General features: G+C 60.3%; 2 protein-coding genes across 2 annotated transcripts in view; one reads left to right on the forward strand and one right to left on the reverse strand.

Annotated features, from left to right (window-relative positions):
• LRSAM1 (leucine rich repeat and sterile alpha motif containing 1) overlaps nucleotides 1–5,179 on the forward strand; it is a 34,384-nt gene extending 29,205 nt beyond the window's left edge. Inside the window, exons 23-26 of the mRNA XM_018055810.1 lie at nucleotides 474–605; nucleotides 1,856–1,937; nucleotides 3,438–3,574; nucleotides 4,454–5,179. Of these exons, the coding sequence (XP_017911299.1) occupies nucleotides 474–605; nucleotides 1,856–1,937; nucleotides 3,438–3,574; nucleotides 4,454–4,579 (477 nt within the window). The 3' untranslated portion in view covers nucleotides 4,580–5,179. The remainder of the gene's footprint in view (nucleotides 1–473; nucleotides 606–1,855; nucleotides 1,938–3,437; nucleotides 3,575–4,453) is intronic.
• Nucleotides 6,888–20,017, reverse strand: part of FAM129B (family with sequence similarity 129 member B) — a 54,526-nt gene continuing 41,396 nt past the window's right edge. The window contains exons 5-14 of the mRNA XM_018055811.1: nucleotides 18,981–19,148; nucleotides 13,459–13,574; nucleotides 12,835–12,939; nucleotides 12,576–12,738; nucleotides 11,190–11,377; nucleotides 10,324–10,479; nucleotides 9,754–9,870; nucleotides 9,520–9,627; nucleotides 9,288–9,399; nucleotides 6,888–8,872 (exon numbers count right to left, since the gene is read on the reverse strand). Of these exons, the coding sequence (XP_017911300.1) occupies nucleotides 8,292–8,872; nucleotides 9,288–9,399; nucleotides 9,520–9,627; nucleotides 9,754–9,870; nucleotides 10,324–10,479; nucleotides 11,190–11,377; nucleotides 12,576–12,738; nucleotides 12,835–12,939; nucleotides 13,459–13,574; nucleotides 18,981–19,148 (1,814 nt within the window). The 3' untranslated portion in view covers nucleotides 6,888–8,291. The remainder of the gene's footprint in view (nucleotides 8,873–9,287; nucleotides 9,400–9,519; nucleotides 9,628–9,753; nucleotides 9,871–10,323; nucleotides 10,480–11,189; nucleotides 11,378–12,575; nucleotides 12,739–12,834; nucleotides 12,940–13,458; nucleotides 13,575–18,980; nucleotides 19,149–20,017) is intronic.

Here is a 20,017-nt window from a genome sequence, read left to right on the forward strand (position 1 = left end):
CTGGTGGCGGGAAGACAGTTCCTGCCGGGGGGAGCCCGCTGTGTGCTCACCACTGCAGGAGCTCGGACAGGACAGGGGTCGTCCCTTCCCCCTCCTCACATGCCCTTTTTTTTTTAAAATAAAAATGGAGCCTCAACAGTAGTGTTCTCCAGCCCTGGGTGTGTAGATCTCCTTGTGTGTCTGGATCTGATGATGTAAGATCTGGGTGATTTCATTTGCTTCAACAGTCCCCCTCCTCGATGGGCACTTATGTTGCTGGCTTTGTCAGGTTTACTGAGTGGCAGTGAACCAACTGCTTCACGCGTCTGTCTCTGTGCCCTTCCATAGCCGTCTCGGTAGGAAAAGTCCCAAGAATACCTTTTTCCTGTCACGTTACACGTATCTGAACTCTGTGTGTGCTGTGGTAAGTCACGGCCTTGTGGTTTTTCCCGGTTTGTGGTGCACTGGGCTTCCCCCACGGGTGTGTCTTGCAGGAAGAAGGCTTGGAGCGCCCGCTGGTGGCCCTCCTGGCGGAGCTGTCGGCTGAGCACTACCTGCCTATCTTCGCCCACCACCGCCTCTCGCTGGCCATGCTGAGCCGGATGGGCCCTGCGGACCTGGCCAAGGTGGACCGCGGCGGCCCCTTGGGGGAGGCTAGGGAGGCAGGCAGGGCCCTGACCCGACGGCCAAGGGGGGGCTTGATCTTCACGCAGTTCTTGGCAAGGCTTGCCGTCTGCAGATGGCTTGGGGCCGCCTTGCTCCCAGCAGGCCAGGACACCTGTCCCGTCTGCCCCCAGTCACCTGGCTACAAAAGCCAGAGCTGCAGGTGCTGTGGACCCCAGATTGTCCCCTCCGCCAGCCCCTGTCAGATGGGATCTTCACATCATAGGCTGGGCAGGTCCTTGGAGGCCATCTGGACCGTCCTTTCCCCACACTCTGGGCTGACAGTTCTATCGGCAGCACTGCCTGCGCCTGGTACACTCTACGCGAATTCATTTACTCTTCAGAAGAGACAAATACTGACTCTGGCGAGTACTTAACAGTGTTTGACACTGTTAAGCGCGTTTTACACATAAGCATGTTTTAGATAAACATCTAAGCGTGGTTTCCATATAAATTCATTGGATCCTCATAGTAACCTGGGCTTCCCAGGAAGCACAGTGGTAAAGAGTCCGCCTGCCAGTGCGGAAGACACAAGAATGTGGGTTCAGTCCCTGGGTCAGGAAGCTCCCTTGGAGAAGGAAATGGCAACCCACTTCAGCATTCTTGCCTGGAGAATCCATGGACGGAGGAGCCCAGCCGGCTGCGGTCCATGGACTCACAAAGAGCACACACACAATAACCTGGGCAGGCAGGTACGGTCATCGTCATTTTTCAGGTGAGGACATGGAGACACAGCAAGGTAGCAGCTTGCCTGAGGTCACATGGTGGAGCCACGTCCAGCCCAGGGGCTGTGCTGTCGGCCACTCTGCTGAACTGCCTGGTCCCTTGACAGAGGCAGACACAGACACCGGGGCTCAGAAGGACTACGTGGGCCACGTTGCCCAAGTTCAGGAGCGCTTGCTCTGGAGGCTGAGGGACTGAGCGTCTGGTGCGGCCACTTTGCAGCAGTCCGGCTTCGGTGTGAACCACCCGACTGCGTGAACTGACAGCCCGCCGCTGTCGGCCCAGCCCCTGCACTTGCTGGACCGGGGCTGTCACCAGTGCTGGTTTCCCTGTCTTTCCGCCGCAATGATGGCTGGGCCGGTCAGCCTCCACATGTCTAGTCGAAGGTGCCAGAAGTCAGGGAGGAGGCGGTCCTGGCGGCTCTGTGCTGCGCCGCAGGCCCCCTGCCCAGCCGCGCCCAGGCCCTGACCCGCCCCCTCGGTCCTCGCAGGTGGGCGTCTCGGAGGCCGGCCTGCAGCACGAGATCCTGCGCAGAGCCCAGGAGCTACTGGACGCGGCCAGGACCCAGCCAGGTACCGACGTCCGGCCTCTCCTAGCAGAGCCCTGACGCGGGGGCGTGGCTGGAGCATCACCTCTTTCCCTTTCAGGACGAGTAGGACCACTTCCAACCCCTGCCAGTCCTTAAGCTCACCTCCTAAAGAAGCCATTTATAAATGGGAAAAATAGACCCCAAAATGGAAAACGTGAGCTTTTCCTACGGTGGTGGAGGGACCCTCCTGGCTTCCCTAAACCCACCCTACTGACATCAGGAACCACACACTCGGGCCCTGGAGTAGTGGGAGAAACCCGCCGGGCCCAGTGCCCACAGGTGCCCAGCACTGCGCCCAGGGCAGGTGTGTGTGGACAGAGATGTGTGTGGTGTGGACTGGGAGGTGGGAGGAGCTGTGGCTGAGTGGGGGCAAGAGGGATTGTGGGTGGGGTTAGGGGTGTGGGGAGGAGTCGGGGTCTCCTGCCTGCCGAGCAGGACAGGTGTCAGGCATTTGACACGATGACCGTGTCAGGCCTCCTTTGTGCAGCCCCACGGGGTGGGCGCCGCTGCTGCCCTCCTTTGAGGGATGAGGAAACCGAGGCAGAGAAGTTAACCCTAACCCTGAGGGCTTCTCCCTGACCATGGCCGCCCTCCAGGGAGGGGCCGGGGCGGGACATCTCCTTCTTAGCTCAAGGGCAGCAGATCCTCAGGCATCTTCTTGACAGTTCTCCAAATCCCGGGACTCAACATATGTTCCATGAAATAGAGATGTGCCTCCCCCCACGCCTACAGCGGTTGTTTGGGGGGCACCATGAGGCCCTTAGAAGGTCTAGGGTGGTTGTGACAGGCTTTAAAAAAAAAAAAGAAATCGTAGGGTTTTTTTCCCGATTATCAGAAATTAGTAATTTAAACCACAGACTACTTGAACAACATGTGCTCTGAGGGGAGGGGGCTCAGGGATGAAGAGACTCGGGTGTCACTGGCGCACGTGGTGTGATGAGAGATGGATTCTCACGTCCTGCTTTGGGCGCTTGGGACCTGGGCAGAGGAAGCTGGCTTAGGGCGGAGCAGCGGGTGTGCTGGGGGCTCTCCCAGGGCAGGGGCGCAGCCTTAGAGAGCTGTCTAGTCCTTTCTCTGCTCCTCTGGGCCCCCTGTGCCCGGGCCCCTGGTGGGGAATCTGTGCTCAAGGTCGGGCGCCCCCCAGAGCCCCTCACCCAGGGTTCCTGGCCCGGCGGCCCCACCACCAGGTGGCCCTCTGGCCTTCGGCAAGCAGCTTTCCCTCCCTGATTTCTCACCTGTGACAGTGGCAGGGTAGCCCAGAGGGGTTCAGGGTGTGTGAGGGGTAAGAGGACTTAGTTGCCCAGGGTCCTGGCCCTCCCACTTTATAGATGGGGAATGAGGCTCAGCAAAGAGAAACAAGAGGGTGTGTGGGAACACCCCCCCCCCCCACCTCCAGCTCTCTGTCCACTTAAGGCAGGCTGGGCTGGGGAGGGACGGGGTCAGATAGTCAGAACCCTGGCTCAGCCTCTGTCTTTCCACACAGAGCTGTTGAAGCCACCCGAGGGCGGGGTCCTGCCCACAGCCCCCGAGGAGCTGCCTGAAGCAGTGAGACCCTCGGCTCCCCCCGCAGAGCTGCTGGAGGTACAGACCTCAGAGTGTGTGGTGTGCCTGGAACGGGAGGTAAGTCTAGGGGTGATGGGCCCAACCCCCGGGGCCACCATCCCCCCACCCCCGCACCCGCCCGTCCAGCACCTGCCACCGTCTCAGGCATGGGTGATTCATTCTGCAGAGAGTTTAAAAATATGTTGTGTTCATTAGAAATTTTGGAAAATACAGGAAATTAAAATGACCCATGATCCCAAGACTCAAGACATGAGCAATACTGACAGCATTTGCTGGGCCTTTTTTCTTTTTTTTTTACAGAAGAGTTTTTTAAATTCATGCAGGAAAATTTCCCAAGTCATTAAATATCAACAAAATTTTCTCTGGAGAGGTTTTTTTCAAAACTCTTAGTTTTAAAAACAAAATTAACAGCTGTTATAAAAAAACAACATAGCATATAAAATAAACCCCTGTTCCCTCCACCATGATCCTACTTAGAAAAGGCCACATGTTAACAGTTTGATCACCCCGTGGTCTTTGCTGGCCCCAGAGAATGCCATGATACGGGGGTTGGGGAGGACTTGGTTATGAATTTAACCAAACCCCTGCTCTGGGCCCCAGAGGTGGCTTCCTGTCTCTCCTAAAAAGAGGAAATGCTGAGGCAAAGCATGGACACGGCTTGTGATCCATAAGGTTGGGGTCATTTTGAGGCAAAGTGCATAAAAATCCCTAAATTGGGAGCAACCTGCACATCCTCTAACAGCAGGGCTGGTGAGACAGGCAATGGACCACCCTCCCCCCACCCCAAATGGCTGCTACAGAGGGCGGTGGGATCCTGTGATGGACGGGAAATGGAGTCTGACGACCATGGAGTCCCCCTTCTTCGGGGGGAAGGATGGGGCCGGGGCACCAGCCGGGGTGGGGCCCTGACGTCCCCACTCTCCCCCCAACCCCCAGGCCCAGATGATCTTCCTCAACTGCGGCCATGTCTGCTGCTGCCAGCTGTGCTCCCAGCCCCTGCGCACCTGCCCGCTGTGCCGCCAGGACATTGCCCAGCGCCTCCGCATCTACCACAGCAGCTGAGCGCCGGCCTCTGCCACCCTCGGGCCCGGGGCTCCACTCCCTCCTGTTCCCCACAGGCTGGTCTGGCCCCCCTACCCCGTCCTGGGCCAGGCTGAGACGGGAGCGTTCCTGCCCAAGGATGGAGCAGTTTAAATCCTGTAGAGGGGGCGGGGGGACCCCTTGCAGCAGGACCACAGGGTCTGGGGTGGGACCAGCAACAGCCGCACCTCCGTCTGAGCCAGCACCAAGGGTCCCAGCTGCCCGCGGCGGTCGCAGCCCCTCCTGGAGCCTTGGTTTCCTCCTCAGGGGAACCCAGGCAGTGCCGTCCCACTCGGCAGCGGTGGTGGGAGCCCTGGCCCAGGGTAGGGGCGGCCACTGTGGCCTGTCCTGGGATCAACTGGCCAGGAGGTGTTCAGCGCAGGTCTGGTGCCCCAAGCAACATCAGCCCCTCCTGGCCTCCCTGCTTTGCCCCGCCCCGCCCCGCCCCGCCCCGCCCCGCCCCGAGCTCTGGGCCCCTCTGCTCCGTAGACCTGCACCTCCTCTCCCCACACAGCTCAGGAGCAGACCCTGAGCTTCAGAGACCTGAAGCAGGAACGTCAATAAACCCATCTCTAGCCTGCTCCTCCTGAGTCGTCACTGGGCCCTGGTGGAGCCCAGGGAGGTGGGAAGTGGGGGTGAGGTGTGTGAATTTACCCACACCTCCCTTTTGCAGGTGGAGAGACTGGGCTCAGGAGGAGACAGGCTTGGAAAGTCCTCGGAGGAGATGGGGCCATGTGGGCCACCTTGTGTGCTGTGTAACCATTACCCCAGACCAGGGGGCCCGGGGCCCTGCAACCAGGACAGAAGCATCTTGACTCCGAACCCGTACAGTTGCACAGGTCGCTCGCTGCACAAGTCTAGAGGGAGCCGTGCTCCTCGTGCTTGCGGCAGAGCTGAACTTGGTCGTGCATTTTGGGGGCAGATCATTTTGAGCCAAGGGCAGCTTTCTCTCTGGGCCAGAGGCAGGCCTGCTGGGGCGCCTGCTCTGCCTCCAGGTAACTCGGACCCTGGCCAGCCTTCCAGACCCTATGTCCCTACCTGTTCAGTGAGGGACAGTAGGGGGTCCGGACCCAGGCCGGTGGCCACCAGGGGGCACTGCGGGCTCATCCCAGGCCCCGCGTGAGAACCGGTGGGACGCAGGGCCAGGCCCTCTCCCTGCCTTGCTGGGCTGGTCAGTCCTGTGGCTGAAACAGGTAACAGCCCCTTGTGGACGGAGTCCTGCTTTCCAAGTTCCACCCCCACCCACCCACCCACCCACCCACCCACCCACCCACCCACCCACCCCACCCACACACACACACACACACACACACACACACACACACACACACACACACACACACACACACACACACACACACACACACACACACACACACACACACACACACACACACACACACACACACACACACACACACACACACACACACACACACACCCACCCACACACCCACCCACACACCCACCCACACACCCACACACCCACACACCCACACACACCCACACACACCCTCCTGAGCTCCGCTCAGCTAAGAGGGGAGATGGCGGCCTGAGATGGGCAGGGCCACGTTGCAGAGCAGGGCATTTGGCGGGTCTCCTTGAAGCCTCACGAGGCCCCTTTTATAGGTGAGCAGTCTGAGGCTGGGTTTGATGACTTGCCAAAGTCAACAGCAAAAAACCCTGCTGAGCCCCAGTTTTCTCATCTCCACCCTTGTTGACAGAACTTCGGGCACTGGCCACCATCCCCCAAGGTGCCTACCCAACAGGGGTAGCCTGTCCCCACCAGCTGGCGGGGGGGAGGTGTCCCCATGACCCAGAACTTCTGCCCAGGCTCCCCGCGCCCCTGGGCCTCAGTTTACACACTGGTGTAATGATGGTGCCCGTCCCCCGGAGGTTACCTCGTCCTGCAGGTAATGCTCACAGCCCACAGTAAGTACTCAGGAGTGCTCGCCTTGTGAGCAGGAGTCTTAAACACTGACATTACTGTTTGGATCCAGTGTGAGCCCGCCCACCATGGCCATAAAGGAGTTGCCCTCCCCATTGCCTGAAGCTGCCAGAGGCCCACCCCGCACAGACCCCCCAGCAGAGGAAGCTGTCTGAGCTGCCATCAGGCTAGTCACCTACCTGCTGTGCCCCTCCTCACCGAGTCTCAGTTTTCTCCTCTGGAAAATGGGTTCATAGGGGAACTGGTCACGTGCACCTGTAAGCAACGAGCCCCGAAAGTCAAGGTGCAGAGGCCCGTCTCCAGCCCAGGTCTCCCACCCAGCCAGCATCACACATGGGCCACTGGCTTTAAATAAAGCACTTTATTGATTAGTAGAAGCTTAAACAGTTTGCATAATATTTTCAATACAATATCTGGGAAGGATGATCAGAAAGTCCCAAGAGAAGGCACCAGAGGAGAGCATCTTCAGACGGATTGTATTGGTCAAAGAGGTTAGTTCAGCGTTGAGACTGGGGCTGCAGGGGACTCGAAGGGGGTCCCTGAGCACCAGCCAGCGCCGCACGTCCCATGGGTCCCAGGCCCTGGCCCAGTTAGCAGATCCAGGGGATGGGAGATGCAGGGCTGCGGTGGGGGGCCGGTGAGGACCCTGAAGGAGTAGGTTTCTGTCCTGTCTGCCTTCCCTTCAAAGCAGAAGAGAAGGCCTGGGAAAACCAGGTGGCCCCAGCCCCTGGGGATGACTGTGACTTAACTCTCACCCTCAGGAACAAGGAGCTGAGGGGCGGGGAACAGCAGGGCCACATGAACAGTCCTGGAGTTGTCAGGGTGCGCTGCATTAGAGCCCCAGCCTGCCCCAAATGCTCGTGATGTCCTGGGGCACCATGGCCCCTCTCGAGCCCCGCCAGCTCCTTCGAGGAACAGCGTGTACCTTGGAAGTGGCCCACAGAAGAGAGCGTCCCCACCCGCCCAGCCCTGCCACTGAGCAGTGTCCCCATCCCCAGCCCAGCCGGACAGAGGGACTCCTAGAGACCAGACGCCAGCAAGTAGAGGCGAGCAGAGTCTCAGCTTCCGGCAATCCCTCAAGTGCACCCCGCCCACCCCGCCAGCAGTACCTCTGCAGAGGTCACCCCTCCTTCCCTCAGACACGTCCTCGCCCCAGACCAGCACATTCCAGGCTGTTCCTGTTCCCACCCCACCTCGAGAGGCAGCCCTCCCCCAGCACCCCCCCCCCAGCCTCAAGACCCCCTCCTTGCACGTCCCTTCACCTGGGGTGGGAGAGCCAGGCCAGAGTCCACTCCAAAACTAGCCTCAGGGGCCCAGAGATGGGCCTCAGCGCTCAGGCCTCCTGGTTCTAACAGGCCCCCTCAGTGATGGGAGAAGCCAGGTGGTGGACGCAGCTCTCACCGCCCTCCTTCCGTGGATGGCAAGACCCACGAGGGGAACAGGCCGCAGAGGCAGGCAGGCAGGGAGGGTGGACTAAGAGTGCTCCCAGCCCCCCTCCCCCCCAGGAGCAGGAAAGCCACGATCATCCCACAGAAGAGAAAACAGAGCAACCAAGTGTGACCAAACCCATAAAGTGACTCAAGTGGGCCCATCCTCGCCCAGCCCCCTTGGTGCCACACCAGCCCTGCCCCCGCCCCGCCCCGCCCGGAAGGCACAGATCCTGTGCTCCCCGCCCAGACCCAAGCTAGGGCCCCGGAGGGAGTGGCCCACGTGCTGTGTCCAACAGAGGCTCCAGGGGCGACCAGCCTAGAACTCGGTCTGCACCCCGGCACTGTCCTCGGTGGTGGTGTGGATGGGGGGGCGGCCGCCCGGGCCAGACACCTGCTCGCCGGTCTCCTGGTCGCTGGGCTTGGGAGGCTCGGGGCCCCCGAGCTTTTCGGACGGGAGCTGCCGGAGGGGTGAGGCGGGTGGTGAGGTGGCCTCGGGGGCCAGCCCGGGCTGGGGGCTCTCCTGCACGGGGGCCCCGTTGAGCAGGGGGCTGGCCAGCGGGGGGCTCTCGGCCCGCAGATCCCCAGCCAGCAGGCCACGGAGCTCAGTGACGCTGTCCGGGGACGAGGGTGCTGGCTCAGGGGCGGCCTCGAAGGGCAGCCCCGCGTCCTCGTCCTGGACCACGGACACCACCTGCTTGGCACGCCGGCGCTTTTCCGAGACGGGGGCTGCTTCCTGGACGCCGGGGTCCCCGCCGCCACCGCCGCTGTCCCCATACTCCTCGCCCCAGTCGATGGGTGCGCCCTCAGCCAGCAGGTGCAGGTTGGGGTCGCTGTTGTGCATGACCACGCTGTCCCGGTACAGGTTGTGTTTCCTCTGCACGGCGGCCTCCTTCACGGCTGCGGGGCAGAAAGGGGTGACAGGACACTGAGCGGGGGGCTGACGGCCACCAGTACACCCCGCACCGTGTGCCCCATGTCACAACCCCTCGGCCTGAGTGGGCACTGCGACCGGACCAGGCTTCTTCGAGGACTCAGTGTGGGAAGCAGGGGGTGGGACCCTAACCCCCATCACTCACCTGACACTCCCCAAAGTGCCAAGGACCCTCAACGTACCCAAGGCACTGGGCTGGACACCACCCCAGACCCATACCACGAACAGTGGGCCCACCACCTGAGTCTCCCCTTTGTAGCTTAGCTGACCCCACCAGGAAGCCTCTGGGCGCCCGCCTCCGCCACCCTCCAGCAGTGAGAGTCCTAACTGGGGCCACACGGCAGGGCAGCCCCACCCGGCTCTGCAGCTGGCGGCACTGACCCTGGAGGATGTCCTTCATGACCGTCTGCAGCACCACCTCCTCATACGTGTTCTCCACCAGGATGAACCTGGCAAAGTCCTCGAAGATCAGTTCCTGGAACCGGGACAGCTCCTGCCGGCCGGGGCGGGCGTGGGGGCAGAGAGAGGGCGGTCAGGGCTGCGGGTCAGGCTCTGGGCGGTGGGCGGCGGGCGGCGGGCGGCGGGCGGCGGGCGGGAGTGGAGGGCTGCTCACCGACTTGCAGGTGGGCGCCAGCTTCTTGAGCAGGAATGGGATGGTGATCTGCAGCAGCGCCTCCCGGAAGAAGCGCTTCCGCACCGTGCTGCTGTCGTAGTCGTACTTCTGCCGGGAAAGAGGGGCCGGGGCGAGGGGAGCTCTGGGTCAGGGGCCTCCGTCAGCACCCCCGTCTCACCCAGGCCCCTGTCTCCTTCCCGGGGTAGAGGGGCAGGGCCTGGCCGGGCAGCTCACCTTCAGCACCCGCTCCAGGATGCGCTGGATGGACTTGCACAGCTCCTCCTTGGTGGGCCCCTTCCCCAGCTCCTGGTGCAGGAGGGTCTCGAAGGTGTACACGGCGTTGTCCATTTGCTGGAGGCGGAGTGTACCATAGGGCATGTGAAGGCGTGCCCCCCTGGGGAGGAGGGGTGACCCCGGGGAGGAGGGGTGCCCCCAGGGAGGAGGGGTGCCCCCCGGGAGGAGGGGTGCCCCCCTGGGAGGAAGGGGTGTCCAGGCACTCAGACACCCTTTCACTTGCTCACTCCTATGCTGTGTCTAGAGCACTGGCTCACTGCCAGGCACCAGCGCCACCCCTCCTTGCCCCAGGGGAACAGAGCGTCTGGGCCCTGTGGGAAGGAGTTTAGGGAATAGGGAGGGCTTCCTGGATGAAGGGGTCTCTGAGACCCAAGAGGTGAGTCTGACTTAGCCAGGTGCACAGAGGGACAGGCATCCAAACAGATCCGAGAGCACGGCCAAGAGATCGGAGCAGGAGAGAACATGCAGGATTGCGGGGATAGTCAGGGCGCTGGCAAGCCCTGTGCCCACCTCACGCATGTGGATCTGGGCTCGCTGCTTGAACACAGACATGCTGGACACGTCAAAACGCTGCTGCAGCCCGTCGAGCCGCAGCGGCTCCATCTTCTCGTAGCAGCTATGCATCTTGAGGGGGTGGTACGCCAGCTGGGACAGCTTCTCCATGTACTGCAAGGAGGCAGGGACACACGAGGGACCTGAGCTGGGGCCACCGGAGGGGCCGGGCAGCCCCCGCAGCCCCTGGGCCCTCTGAGTACAGGCTCCGGGGCCGGCGCTGGCGCCAGGGAAGGCCATCCGGCGGTGGTGATCACCAGGGAAAGCGCTGGAGGACCTGGGACAGGAAAGCCGAGGCTCTGCAGGCAGGAGGGGGGTTCGGCAGCACAGCGAGTGGAGACAGGCCGGCCTGAGCGCTGGGCGGCCCTGGGCAAATCGCTCACCATCTCTGAGCCTTGGTTTCCTCAGCCTCCAAATCTGGAGATGGGTTTTTGTGATCCCCAGGGTCCTCTATGGTTCTCAAAGTCTATGATTATTATTGTCAATGGAACTCCTCAGTTTGGGGTGGAGAAGAAGCTAAGGTCACAGGGCCGATTCTGTCTCCCAGACCTGGCAACCATGTGGGGCTCCCGGCAGTAGACCACCCTGATATGGGGCCTGTGGAAGGCCGCTCAACCCGAGAACCAGCTAACTCAGAAGCGAGAGGGGCCGGCTCCATCTGTGAGGGGCACAAAAATGGCATCTATGGACGTGGCCGGCTCCATGCCTCCTGCAGACCCTCTGTTCACAAGTTATGCCCAGGAGGGAAAGGGCCTGCCCTCATCACAGTGAGGGCCTGACGGGGGCCAGACCAGACCCAAAACCAAACCCAGGGTCCATCTCACCTCACCCAGCTTGTCGATGCCACCTTCATTGATGACGTTCAGGTTCATGTCGGTGACTTCCTTGAAGAAGACATCCCGCACTTCTGTGAAGCCCTGGCTGGTGGGAACCATGAGGGCGTCCAGGATGGACGGGATGTAGGGCTGGACGTGGTTCCGGACACAAACCTCCGCCTTGGGGAGGATGGAGGCTGCGCCGAGGGAGCAGGTTAGTGGACGGCACCCCCAGGAGCAACCCCCACCATCCCAGGTCCCTAGGCTAGAGGCAAGCGGCTGTGTCATTCTCTAGAGAAGACCACTGGTGACCACATGAGCAAAGGGAAGGGTTCTTGAGGAATGGTTAACAATGGAGCACAGATAACAGGCATTCTCAGGTCGAATCCTCAAATTCCTGAAACTATGACGTCAAGAAATGAAGAAAATGGCCATGTAAAGGTCTCAAGGTCAACAGTTTCTCCATTTAGATGGAGGAAGAGAAAACTCACCTTTGCGGGCTGGAGCGGGATCTTGCTCCTTTGTTTTTTAAAAAAATGAAAAACACTCCAGTGGATTCAAGGAGTCTCTGGGTTGTGCAAACCCTGAGCCCAAATTCTGCTCTGGCTCAGCCTAAACTGTGGAAAAGGCAACCTCCCCCAGGCAGGGACAATCTCCAAGAGGTCCCACCAAGGCATTTTCACCCAAGGGTGTTCTGACGTCCCTCCTCCTCCCCTGTCTGGCTAATGCTGTTTGTTCCACACAATAAATGTCAACTCAGTGTCCTCGCCAGCTCACGGTGAGTACCACTGGTAGAGAGTAACCTTCGGGGAACTGATGACCACCACAACCATGGCCAGGGGGTGTGGGGGGAGGCAGCAGTGAGCAAAAGGATCCCACCAGGCTCAGGACAGGAAGGAGCACCAGCTGACCCGGGAAAGGACAGGCAGGCTCAGCGTGGGTCACCCGAAGTCCAGATGATGTTGCTAAAATGGCCCGTGATAAATCTGACTGCCCGAAGATGACCAGAAGGCTGGGACCTCCTAACATCACTTAGGTCACCAAGATCTGGGTCTACAGAGACAAAAGCCACCTGGGACTTCCCCAGTGACCCAGTGGTTAGGGCTTCCTGCAGTGGACGTGCATGTTCGATCCCTGATCAGGGAACTAAGATCCCACTGGCTGCACCATGAGGCCGAAGAAAAGAAATAACAGCCACCAAATGACTCACAGGGGTTGGAAGAACAAGGGCTCAGATTTAATTCTGGCTTTTAAAAACTAATCAGTGAATCAAGTCACCGCTGTGACATGTACATGGATCCCTGAAAGAGGCAGGAGGGAGGCCCTGACCCCCAAGGGTGGGTGGTCCCAGCCCGCCCGCCCCGTGATGACAACTGGAGCAGGTGGCCTGCCTACCTCGGATCTTGCTGGCCAGGTGCTCCTTGGAGGTGATGATCTGGTCCATGTCGGTCCGGATGACTGCCTCCATGGCCGGCCGGGCCAGCTGCAGCTTGGACAGCACCGCCTCAAAGCGTGCCTTGGCCTGTTCGTACACCATGCGGTACACGGCATCTGAGATCTGTGGGCAGGGTGTTGGCGTCGGGGTCAGCATCAGGCTGGGGGTGCCGGGCACCCGTGGGCCCCCCACCCCCACTCCTGAGCCCAGACCACCCACCTGGATCCACTGCCTCTGTCGCTCCTGTGGTTTCCCCTTCAGCCGGGGGACCAGCTCTGCCTTCAGCTCAGGGCCCAGCTCCTCCATCACCAGGTTACTCAGGATCTGGGATCGGGAGGCAGGGGCAGGGTTTGGAGCGTGCCCAGCCCCTCTCCAAGTTCCGGCAAACCCAGCCACTCAAGCCCCCCTCAAAGGTGCCCTTTGCTCCACGTCCCCACTGCCCTGTCTCCCAAGCATCCTTCCCAGAGGCCCTGGATGATCTGCTTGGCTGTCCTGCAGATCCAGCAGGGGCCCCAGCTCAGGACCTCTGCACGCGCAGCCTCCCCATCTAGAATACTCCCCCAGCCCCCCTCGCCGGCACGTGGAAGTCGAATGTGTTTCTCCTGCTAGACAGAGAGCTCCCTAGGGGTCAGGACTGTGCCCTCCTGTTCTCAGTGCACCCAGCCCCTGGTCCAGGGTCGCTGCTTGGGAAACAGCTGAACAAAAATAATCACCTGTGTGGCCCACCCAAACCTAAGCTTGTCATCTGGGTCCAAACCTGCAGCCAGTGCCCCGGGGCCCCGCCGGCGTGCTCAGTCCACCCTCTGGGCCCCGGGTGGACTTCCACAGCCTCCCTGGCCTCACCTGAACCTCGTTCCCACAGAGCATCTCCCAGGTGCCGTACAGCTCCTTGGACTGGCGGTACATGCGGATGGCATCCGTGAACGCAGGGCCCTCCACCTTGGAGTCTTCGGGAATCCCTGCCCGGGGAGAGGGACAGAGGGAGCAGGTTGGTAGGATGGCCCCCGCCCGAGGCCCCCACCACTCTTGCAGTAACAGCGACAGGAGAGGTTGCAGTGACAGTTAAGAGCAGTGACAATCCGCCAGCAGCAGCAAGACAACCCTCCTTCGTACCCTCATCTCCTTAAGCTCTCCCACCAGCCCAAGACGTGGGCCCCGTCGTTGCTTCTGCTTTCATAGATGAAGAAACAGGTTCCAAGGTCAGGCCACTGCCAAGGGGCCAAGGCCACTGAGTGGCAGAGCCAGGACCACTGGGGGAGCCCACCCTCCCCCGCACCAGGAGAGGCCTCAAAACACAGGAGAGGGGGTGCCAGAGGCTCCCAGAGACCCTTCCTCCATCAGGGGCCTGCACACGCCCCCCCATAGAGGGCCAGATGGTAAATGCGCACAGCTCTGCAGGCTGGTGACCTCTGTCCCAGCCACTCCACCCGCTGCTGTAGCAGGAAAGTTAGCGCGGACAGGGTGTGAACGAACGGGCCAATAAAGCTGGATTTGCTCAGACAGGCGATGGGCCCAGTTTGGCTCCCTGGCTGTCATTTGCCAAGCCTTGCGGAAGATCATCGAACCCTAAAGGGCCTCAGTGTTCCCTTCTGAACAGTGGGAGCTATGACCAGCCTGGCCTCACACACCCATGGAGGGGCTGCAGGGACCACACTGTGGGCCCGGTTGCAGGCCTGGGGGGCACTCCCTGCGTCAGAAACTGAAGTCCCGACTGGCTCCTGGGGCCCTGGGTCCGCTGTGACCACCGCTGTGCACCTGGGAGGCTGGGAACACCAATCCACGGCTTTTGTTAGAGGAGGTGGTGGGGGCCCAGAGGAGTTTGCCCACCTCCCCCATGCTGACCAGGGGGTTGCTGAACAAGATGTGGACCTCCTCCTGGGTGCTGGGGAGACAGGCTGCAGGAAGTTGCAACATCCAACTTTGGGAAGACATGGTTAAACACCTCAGAGCCTGGCAGGAGGCGGCCCCCTGCCTGGCCTTGTGCCTCTGACCGCTGTGTCCCCAGAGCCAAAGAGCAGCCGGGGCCTCTAAAATCCCAGCTCCCACTGTGATGACTATGGAATGAGTCACCCCCACAGAGAAAAAGCCCCTCTCTGGCATGGAGAGGGCCTCTCCCCCCACCATCCGGGTGACCCAGGAATCACTGCCGTTCAAGGCTGAAGGGGGGCTCAGCAGTGGACAAACAGGCCCAGAACCCAGCCTGGCGGTGGCAGCTCCCAGGACTGAGATGGGCCCCTGAGCATTTCAGAACCTGCATCCAGGAGGGAGCGACGGGGGGAGCAGAGCAGGAGGGTCCCACAGAGCCCTGGGGTGGGTGCTGCCCAGCTGGGCTGGGGGAGGAGGCAGGCTTAATTAAGGAGGGAGGCACTGTCTCCCCGAGACCAGGTTTTGCCTAGAAAATCCGGCTATGTGTTTTACATGCAGCCTCTCTCACTCACGGGCATTTGCATTCTGCAGACAGCAAGCTGGGCGTGCTGGGCAGGGGCTGCTTTCCAGGTGGCAGGACAGGCTGGGCAGCAGCAAGGAGGTGGCTGACATCCCAGGCTCTGGTCAGACGTGAAGCCTCAGAACCTCAGGACACCCCTACTGTGCACGCCGAGGGGCTGACTCAAAAGTGAGGGTGGCCCCTCCTGAGCCCTCCCCTCAAGCCTGGCTGTTGGGGACTGGCTTGTGTCCCGACGAAGTGCCGCACTGATGTCCTGACCCCCAGCTGCTCAGAAAGGGGCCATGTCTGGATGCGGAAACTTAGGTGCATGCGCGTGCGTGCTGTTACTTCAGTCGTGTCCGACTCTGCGTGACCCCCTGGTCTATACACCCACCAGGCTCCTCTGCCCATGGGCTTCTCCAAGCAAGAATACTGGAGTGGGTTGCCATTTCCTCCTCCAGGGGACCTTCCCGACCCAGGGACTGAACCCGCGTCTCTTGCATCTTCTGCACTGGCAGGAGGGTTCTTTACCACTAGCGCCCCCTGAGAAGCCCAGGACTTGGGTAATTGAGTTGAAAGGAGGGGACGAGGCCGGGCCGTGGTCCGACATGACTGGTGTCCTTATAAGAAGAAATCTGGACAAAGAGACAGGGCACACCCGGAGCGAGGACTACACAGTGACCCCAGGGAGACGCTGGCTGCCTCCTAGTCAAGGAGACTCAGAAGAAAACAAGCCTGCTGACACCTGGATGTGGGGCGTCCAGCGTCCAGAACTGCGCAAAAGCTAACTTCTGCAGTTGAAGCCACCCAGGCTGTGGCCCTTTGTTACAGCAGCCCCCGGTAGGCTGAGGCTGAGACCCCACACGCGTTCCTGCACGCAGCTCTCAGAGGGGCCGGTGGCTCTCAAGGTCCAGGGAAGCAAAGTCACACGGTCACTAGAGGGTGGCTGCCCCAGGCTGGAACCCGGGCCCAGTGGCTCCAGCGAGACCTGGAGGCTTCCCGCCCGCCCGTGGGGTCCTCGGGGTCAGGCTGAGAAAGGAAGCGGCACTCCTCAGTCCCACAGAGGAGGGGGGGACAGCGGGCAGACAGGAAGAGGCCTTGACCTCAGCACCCCCGGCCCACCCCGAAGCCCGGCTCAGTGCCCCTGCTGCCCCCAGCTGCTCCAGGAATGCAGGATGTGAGGGGGACCCTGGACAAGCTGGCGTCCACCCAGCTTGGCCTCCTCCAGCCACCCCCCCTACTTCCTGGCAGCCCCCAGAATGAGCAATTCCAGGCCCCACAAATTCCAGACCCAGCCTCTGAGGAAGCTGAGAACTTTCCCACAGTTCTGGGGCGGGTGGGGGGTGGGGGAGGCTCCTCTGAAACCACCCCATCAGCTCCTGACACCGAGTTGCAGGACGCCCCTGCTCCCCACCCGGCCCCAGCAGCTCTCCCCTGGCCTCCCCGCCTGCCCACAGACCCACACCCACCCACTCAGCCTCCCAGCTGAGCGCTCGCTATGTGCCAGGCACAGGGCCAAGAGCTCTACCCAGGACCCGCCCATTGATTCCTCCCCATAATATAGCAATCTAGTTGATCACAACTGCCATTGTGCAGTGGGGAAATGAATGGCAGCTCTTCTCCCCGCTGGGTGGTCCCCACCCAGCCTGGCCTGGGGTCACCTGGCCAGGTCTGCCATTAGCCTTGGAAACCTGGAGACGGAGGGGCCTGGGCCAGGGATGGAGGGGAGGGAGGGAGTGGGGAGGAGGAAGGGAGGAGAAAACGTACCCCAGGCCAGGCGGTCAGAACCCAGATTGCTCTGCCCAGTCCTGGCCCCTCAGCCCCCAGGGACCTGGAAACAGGAGGCCTTTTGTGGGCAGCAAGGGTTGGCCTGACTGAAGACCTGGTTCCTGCCGCCCAGCAGATTCCAGCTGGGGCAGAGGCGGCCCTGGAGAGTGGAAAGGACAGAGGACGGGTGAGGTGAGCCAAGTCACCGCACAGCCCGCCTCTAGGCGTGGGTGCCCATGGTCCGGCCTCCAAGTGGACCTGTGCCCGAGGTGTGCCTGCAGCCAGAGGGTGGAGCAGGGATGGGGCGGGGGGCGGGGGCGGCCGGTCACCAGGAGAGAAGTTCAGGGTCTGGGACAGGGTTGTTCCTCCCCCAGGGGCAGAAAGCCCCTCGTCCCCCACACCCTCCCACCAAGAGACAATCAAGCCTTTCTGATCAAACTCCTGTGAGCTTCATGAGGCCCTCCGGATCTGACCCCAGTGCCCCACCAGTCCCATTTCCGGGCACCCCCTCCCAAGTTCAGGCCCTCATTCGTCCTCCTCTGAAGCACCCCCACACCAGGCCTCCCTTCATGCTCGCTGGGACCTCTGTCTAGAACATGCCTCCCTCTGTTCTAGAATTATGCATCCTTCAGGTCTCAGCTGAACCATTGCCTCCTCAAGGACGCCGCCCTCATCAACCCCTCCACCCATACAAGCTCTGCAACCCCCCAGTATATACACACCCTCCAAGTTCCCTGGGTGGCTCCCACCCAGCACCGAGCACAGTCCTGACTCACCATCCCCTGGTATCCTCATCTGTTTAACATCTGTCCCCCCTACCCCTAGGCTGCCAGCAGTGAGGGACCAGGGGAGGGGAGGGACCAGGCCTTGCTTCCCCGTTGCATTCTCAGCACCCAGCCCTGGGTCTGGTTCAGAGAAACACTGAAAGGTTTGTTGAATGAATAAGTGAGCCGGAAGAGACCTCGTAACTTTACAGACGAGAACGAGGCCCTGAGGAGGGAAGCGAAGTTCCTACACTACCAGGCAGGTCAGTGATAAGAAAGAAATGACACCATAAAAAAATCTTTAACAAGGACTGTGAATCCTCCTAGAGCCTCTCAGACACAGGAGAAAATATTATCCCCATTTCACAGAGGCTCCAAGAGGCAAGTTGCTCTCCTAAGATCATGTTGCTGGGAAGTGGCAGAATCAGGGTTTTTCCTCTGTGATTCAGGAGCTCAACAACCGCATCCCTCTGGAAACAATTTCCTATATTTTTTTCTCAGCGTCACAGAACAGTCTTCATCAGGGGAGAGGGTTAAGGGCAGCATGACAATGGTTTCCAAAAATCAGAAGGAAAAGTGGCGGTTGGTGGTTCAGTTGCTAAGTCACGTCTGACTCTGTAACTCTACAGACTCTAGCCCTTCTGGCTCCTCTGTCCACGGGATTCTCCAGGCAAGAATGCTGGAGTGGGTTGTCATTTCCTTCTCCAGGGGATCTTCCCCACCCAGGGTTTGAACCTGGGTCTCTTGCATTGCAGGTAGATTCCTTACCAACTGAGCCACCAGGGACGTTAAGGGCAAAAGGTCCGTCTAGTCAAGGCTATCGTCTTTCCAGTGGTCATGTATGGATGTGACAGTTGAACTATAAAGAAAGCTGAGCACCAAAGAATTGACGCTTTTGAACTACGGTGTTAGAGAAGACTCTTGAGAGTTCCTTGGACTGCAAGGAGACCCAACCAATCCATCCTAAAGGAGATCAGTCCTGGGTGTTCACTGGAAGCACTGATGCTGGAGCTTAAACTCCAATACTTTGGCCACCTGATGCAAAGAGCTGACTCACTGGAAAGCACCCTGATGCTGGGAAAGATAAAAGGCAGGAGGAGAAGGGGACGACAGAGGATGAGATGGTAGGATGGCCTCACTGACTCATGGACATTAAGTCTGAGTAAACTCCAAGAGTTGGTGATGGACAGCGAGGCCTGGCGTGCTGCAGTCCATGGGGTCGCAAAGAGTCGGACACAACTGAGCGACTGGACTGAACTGAACTGAACACGGTTTCTAAAACCCCAGAAGGAAAAGGAAAACGGCTCATAGAGCAGCGGTGCCACTCCACAGTCGCCCACTAGGTGTCACCACTCAGCAACGCACCCGGTAACCCCCTCCCAGCTCGCGGGGCCTCAGGGGCGGCTCACCGTTGTTGCAGTGTCGGACGCAGTCCTGAAGGACGGCCTGCCACTTGTCCTGCTCGGCTTCCGTCATCATGCAGAAGTAGTAGTGACGCGCCGAAGGGTGCCAGAGGATGAGCGGGAACTGCGTGGGGCACTTGAGGATGGGGGCAGAGCCCGATTTCGGTGTGGTCCCTGTGGGGACAGCACCCACTCAGCAGCTCCCCTCTGTGGCTTCCCTCGGCCAGAGGACAGCCAGCAGCTGACCCCTCGCCCTGCCCCTCCAGGTCCAGAGGGGGCTGGCCTGTCCCAGAATGACTGGAGTCAGCGGGGAGGCCGCTTCTCTCAGACTCCACAGCTTGGCTAAGAGAAGACCTGCCCCGACCCCGGCCCCCCAGCACCAGTTCTTAGAGTTGGTAATGCATACACCTCCCTGGGGTCAGGTTCTAAACGCTATGCAGGAGGCACAAATAACACAGGGTTGGAACTCTCAGGGTCAAGGGCCAAGCATTACTGTCTTGGGTTTCCCTTCAAATTTCAGCTGCAGAAGCCAAAGGGTGGCTTAAATGTCCAAAGTAGGAGGGAGGCATGGGGGCAGGGAATACAGAATAAATAAAAGGGGATTTTTCTCTCTGTTTTGTCCACATGGATATTTGAGATCCAGAGAGATAAGTGGTCCTGGGCTGTGACCTGGTCACTCCTGTTAATAACAGGACAATGGCAGCTCTTTGGGTCCTGGCTCTGGGTCCCTGTGCTGGGCTCACCACACACACAGCACCTCGTGGGGTCTCCACAACACCCCAAGGTCAGCCCTCCCAATGCAGGGGCTGGAATTCAGGAAAATCAGACTCCAGCTGAATCCTCAATCACCAAGTCCCACACAGGGCGTCTGACTACCCCTTGGTCTCCTTGGGATCAGCTAAGAGGCAGACGTGATCCCACAAAGCTTTTGGGTGTCTCTGATGGGGTGGGGTCACCTAGGATGGCTCCCCACAAATGTAGCATTGACTTGGCAGCTTACAAAGTGGGGCACCTGGATCGTCTTCTCCTGGAACCTCTCAGGG

The sequence above is a fragment of the Capra hircus genome, chromosome 11 (assembly GCF_001704415.2).
Source record: "Capra hircus breed San Clemente chromosome 11, ASM170441v1, whole genome shotgun sequence".
Classification (NCBI taxonomy): Eukaryota; Metazoa; Chordata; class Mammalia; order Artiodactyla; family Bovidae; genus Capra; species Capra hircus.